Consider the following 6,026-nt stretch of genomic DNA (forward strand, 5'->3'; position numbering starts at 1 on the left):
TTTTGGAGGAAATAGACAAGACAAAAAAGCTTTTTAAAAAAAAGAAGTTTGAAGGTTGGAGAAACTTTTGCTTATCTGTATCTCCTAATACAAACCCTTCTGTGGTTTGGAATAATATTAAAAGATTTCGATCTGCTTTTAAAGAAGACTGTTCCTCCAACCTTCCTTCTACATTAGCAAATGATTTTCTGGATAAACTCGCTCCACCCACTGTTCCTGAGTTTATTCCTTTACCTCCAGTGCTGGACCTGAGCGGGCTTAATGGTCCATTCACACTACCAGAACTCAAAGGAGTCATTTCTAAAACTAAAGATTCAGCTCCTGGACCAGATGGTATACCATATTCATTCTTTACCCATCTAAATGATATTCCTCTTCTATACTTCCTAAATTTAATTAACAAAATTTTGATATCTGTCGAGATTCCCGAGGCTTGGAAATGTCAAGATGTTTACCTTTCCTGAAACCAAAGAAGGAACCTTTTGATGTGTCTTCTTATCGGCCTGTAGCTCTGTCCACTGTCCTAATGAAACTTACGGAACATCTGGTCAAAAATCGCCTAGAGTGGTTTATTGAAACTAACAATATACTTAGCCAAAATCAATTTGGTTTTAGGCGTGGCAGAGGTACCATTGATAATATAGCTGTTCTTATCACGGACATTAGACAAGCATTTTCCGATGGCAATACTTTGATTGCAGCATTTATGGACATTTCAGCAGCGTACGATAATGTCATTATTTCTCGCCTCCATAAAAAACTTCAAAATCTTAAAGTACCACTTTTGCTTTCCAATTTTATTATAAATATGCTGTCAGGAAGGTGTATTAATCTTACCGTAGATGGCACTAAGAAATCTAGGCTTTTGTGGAGAGGGTTACCTCAAGGCTCGGTTTTAAGCCCGCTACTCTACAACATATACAGCCATGACCTAGAAGATACTTTAGGTACAGAGGTTAAAGTTCTGCAATATGCCGATGACTTGCTTGTATATTGCTCACACCGAAATTCTGAAATGGCTTCAGTTTGCTTAACTGAATCCCTTAATCACCTGAAAAACTGGCTGGATGACAATGGCCTTGAGATTTCCCACTCTAAGAGCGTCGTGGTTCCTTTCGCCAGGACAAGGGTACCGCCTGTGGTTTCTGTCAATTTTGATGGCCACCCCATTCCAACGAAAAGCTTTACACGTTTCCTTGGTGTTGTGTTGGATTTTAAACTTACTGGTGTTCCCCACTGCGACTATACTGTAACTAAGTGCGAACGACTTTTAAACATGATACGATGTCTTTCAGGTGTCTGGTGGGGTGCTCATCCATTTTCGCTTAGACTCCTATACAACGCTTTGATTAGAAGTAGCATCGATTATGGCACATTCTTATTAATCCCGGGTCAAGTTAATGGCTTTAAACGTTTAGATGCTGTCCAGTCCAAAGCTCTACGCCTGATCTGTGGTGCAATGAAATCAAGCCCTATAAATTGCCTACAAGTCGAATGTGTGGAACCACCTTTACATTTAAGACGTCAATATTTGTCAGATAAGTTTTATTTCGCTGCTTTCAAAATTCCAATCATCCCCTACGATCAAGCCTTCCACTATTAAATAACTCTTTGACATCATCTAGTTATTGGTCGCATAAAATAACTCCGTGCCTTGTGAAAAGCTACCAAAGGTACAGGTCCCTACAATCTCCAACCTATCACTATCCAGAATATCCCCTTTTCTGTGATAATTTCTCTGCCCTTACTTTATCTCCTGATGTTCATCTCAATTTAGGAGTAACCAAAAATGATATGGACCCTAACGTTAATTTCAATTCTATTAAAGACGATCGGTGGCATAGCTGGCATCATATATACTCTGATTCTTCCAAACATGCGTCTTTTGGCCATGTGGGGGTTGGGGTGTACCATGCTCAATACAAAATTAGTCAGAAAATTAAACTCCCTCCTGAAACGTCAGTATTTACGGGAGAATGCTTTGGATTACTTAAAGCCGTGGAATATATCTTACTTGCCAAACTCAGAAAAACTTTGATTATAACTGATTCAAAAAGCGCTCTTCAAGCTCTTAGTAAATTCCCATTTAACTGCAAAGTAATATTCCCTGTCATTATCAAATTAAGAACTCTCCTTGCCAATTGTTCTGATTTGGGGTACTCAGTGTCTTTTGGTTGGGTTCCAAGTCACTGTGATATTTCTGGTAATGTAATTGCTGATCGGCTAGCCAATGAAGCTGTTAAAGATGGTGATCTTTTTCCATATAAGAATTACAGTCATGATCTGGCCGCTCTCGCTGGTTCATCTCTTAGAGAGAGCTGGAGAGAGAAGTGGATTGAAAGTTGCCAGATCAAGGGCAAATATTATTATTCTATTCAACCTAGCATTCCGTGTAAACCTTGGTTTGGCAAATTTAAATTTGGTAAGAGAGCTACCTGCTGCCTTATCCGTATGAGACTGGGTCATGTTTGTACTCCCGCCAGCCTTGCTAAATTTAAACTGATCGAGTCTGATGTTTGTGAGTGTGGCTTGGGCATTGCAGACACTAATCATATATTTCTCTCATGTCCTCTCCATGACAACTCCTTCCTTTATGAACAGCTTACATCCTACAAGGTCCCATTACCTACATCCATCTCTGTCCTTTTAGCCTCTAATGACATAACTATATATAACTTATTGAACATATTTATAAATAATAATGATATTAAAATTTAAATATGTATTCCTCATCTCACTAAATTTAATTTATCATGTGTACCTATGTAAAATACTTATCTTTATTTCTTCCGTTTTAATCCCATGTAATCTTCTCCTGTTGAATTCCGTTTTCCGTATTCCAAATTCCCGTATTTTCTATTGATTTCGTTTCCTTACCTTTACGCGTCTGTGGCGGATGCGCAAGCCGCGCGAGCCAGAAAAAAAAAAAAAAAAAAAAAAAAAAAAAAAAAAAAAAAAAACGGTAAGATTAATTGAACTTCAATTTCGAATAATGAATTTCCACTCTTGAAAAAGCATTATCGAATTAAAAAAAAAACTAGCACATATAACGTCATTTATTGATCTAAGTTGTGGTTTTGCTTCGAATTAGCACCACTTTTTAGTTCTTCAATATCGGTCCACAGTTTAGCGTGGTATAGAGCTGCCGTTTCTACCTCCATTTCCGCTGCGGCAACTAATAAAAGTAATAAAAATGTAATTAGTATTCTCAAGTTATCTTTCTGTAAGTTGTCACAGAAGTGAAAAATAAAATCTTACTTCTGAATTTTTCACAATCACGACGCTTTTTTTTAAGCGAGCTAAATCAGAATCAATTTCATTCTTGTAGGTTGTGGTAAAAGTCTGGATTATTCACATCAATATTTGCAAAAGTATTACTAGACGTGACATCGTTTTCAAGTTTTATATCGAGTCTACTGTGAACACTCGTAAATTGACGAAACAAAAAATCAAATCAACTTTGCCGCGCGCATTTTTAAGTGCCATCTATAAAAAACATTCGATACTGTTCAAGCTCCTATTTTAAAGTGCTTAAAATAGAAATCAAGAATTAAGTTACTAAATGTACATAGAAAAGTAATTAAATATATCGCACATCCCGTTTTAAATATAATATATATATAGATAGCATACGATAACATATGACGACCTAAGCCGACGACGGCTAAGTGGTTTGAGAACCTGACTACGAAGCATGAGGTCCCGGGTTCGATTCCCGGCCGGGGCAGATATTTGTATGAATATAACGAATGCTTGTTCTCGGGTCTTGGATGTTTAATATGTATTTAAGTAGGTATGTATTTATCTACATAAGTATGTTTATCCGTTGCCTACTATCCATAGTACCAGCTTTGCTTAGTTTCGGACAAGGTCAATTGGTGTCAAGTGTCCCATGATATTTATTTATTAATTATTTATACATTTTAAATATGGAAAAATAAAAGGAAAATACGAGTTTGCGTACAACATAATTGTAAAAACAATACCTCAAACATTCCATGAACACGGCAAAAAAAAGAAGTCGAGTGGCATTTTTACGCTATCTCCGTTTCACTTACGGGGCTAGTTGTATTCCTTTTCGCTTAAAACTTGGAAGGTTACACTTCGCAAACTTGTGACGTTATGTCACGCTTACGCGTTCTATTCTATTCATTCTTTTGTGCAAATTCCAAGTGACATCCCTGTTATTTGTACCGTGTTATTTTTATGTAGCTGCTTTCTTTATAGTTCACGTATGATTTGCGATTGGTAGTAGTGGTGGATTACATATAATTATTAGTTTTAAGTAACGCTACATAATGATGAGTGACGACGATCGTGACATTGATATCGAAAGTGATGTAGGTGTTGTTCCCGTGTGGCATATTGTTTCTAGTCCCGTTTGTTGTTACATTAGGTTTTCCTTGCTTTCAGGCTGAAAATGACTCCGATTCTCGTACTCACGGTAGGAATAGCAGTGGTGCAAGTGGATACTATTCCCAGGTATAAATTGACAGTGCTTTTCTGCTGCGATACTTTTGGCGGGTTCATTTTCCGCTTATCTACTTAAAAATACCATGTGACTAGTGAGATTGCTTTGAAGTGGTTGTTTCTTGATGAGTGTTTACCAACAATTTTATTTGTAGTTGCAATGTTCAAATTGTCGAATATTTTCTTGTTACTCGTCTAAATAACAGTAATTAAGATGGAGATACATCTCATCGTGAAGCAGGAAGCCACAAACACTGTGATTGAATGTAATGAATAGTGTTGTTTTTTTGATACCAAACTTTACTATTTTTACTAGATAAAATAAAGAAAATAGTTTTGTTTTAATTCCCTAACACAATAAATTTGATCTAACTTACCAATTAGTGATTTTGATTGATTTAGGGGCTTGTTTCACCATCCATTGATTAGCGTTAACCGACGGTTATATGTGATGCGGTCTCCGTATATTCAAACAAAATGAATAGAGACGGCATCACGTCTAACTGCCAGTTAACACTAATCAATGGATGGTGAAACAGCCCCTTAATCTTTAAAATTTACCTTTTCTTTTGCTATTATGTCGGTAGCATCATAATCATGGTTGCTCAAGAAATATAATTTTATTCCTTTTTTAAACATGTAGCTTTTTTTTATTCACATTAGTAACTCTAGGGGTGAAAGAGGAGACATTCATCCTTGGAGCCATGTTTCTTTGCCTGTACCATAATTCCAGTCCAGTCATTTCCTGCTGTTTTTACTTTATTTGGAAAATTAATAACTCTCATATTTAAAACCAATGTTCTAGGTTGTCCTTTGTGTTATATTTTATATGGGGTTATAATGCACAATCAAAATAGCAACATTATTGCCACATGATATCAGCTCTGTTTGATCCATAATTGAAATGCAATGTTGAAATACCAAGAAATAAGTCTACAATGTTTCAGGCGGAGAAGAGAGCACACCATAATGCATTGGAGAGAAAAAGAAGAGATCACATAAAGGATAGTTTTACATCATTAAGAGATTCTGTACCTGCATTGCAGGGTGAGAAAGTGGTATGTAAGGTAACCTATTTTGAACTTTCATTTCATCTCAATATTGCTTACATTCACTGTTATTTTCATAGGTCAGGACTAAACTGACACAGTTGTTGCACAATGAAACAATATTAATTTGTAATGTCTCCCAAGTTACTTATTAAAAGTATGATTTTGTACAATCCACTAAAAGTTAGGAGTTGTGACAGTTTTGAGGCAATTCTTTCATGACTCATGTAAGCATGCTATAATAGTATGTCCCCTATGTCTACTGAGTTATGTTACATGCTTTTCCACACAAGTTTATTAAGAATATGTCCTACATGATCCAAATTTGTACAACTGACTAATGTTTTCTTTCTTTTTTTTCAGGCAAGCAGAGCACAGATCTTGAAAAAAGCCGCAGAATATATCCAGTTCATGAGACGGAAAAATAACTCCCATCAGCAAGATATTGATGATTTGAAGAGACAAAACAATTTACTGGAATCCCAAAGTAAGCCGAATTTAACTTAA

At 36.2% G+C, this 6,026-nt stretch overlaps 1 protein-coding gene across 1 annotated transcript; it reads left to right on the forward strand.

The window, feature by feature from the left end:
- Positions 1-4,079: 4,079 nt before the first annotated feature.
- On the forward strand, positions 4,080-6,026 carry Max (MYC associated factor X). Its single transcript, XM_074094822.1, has 4 exons — positions 4,080-4,340; positions 4,414-4,482; positions 5,418-5,528; positions 5,883-6,026. The coding sequence occupies exons 1-4, from the start codon at positions 4,299-4,301 to the stop codon at positions 6,024-6,026; spliced, it is 366 nt and encodes a 121-aa protein (XP_073950923.1). The 5' UTR covers positions 4,080-4,298.

The sequence above is a fragment of the Choristoneura fumiferana genome, chromosome 11 (assembly GCF_025370935.1).
Source record: "Choristoneura fumiferana chromosome 11, NRCan_CFum_1, whole genome shotgun sequence".
Classification (NCBI taxonomy): Eukaryota; Metazoa; Arthropoda; class Insecta; order Lepidoptera; family Tortricidae; genus Choristoneura; species Choristoneura fumiferana.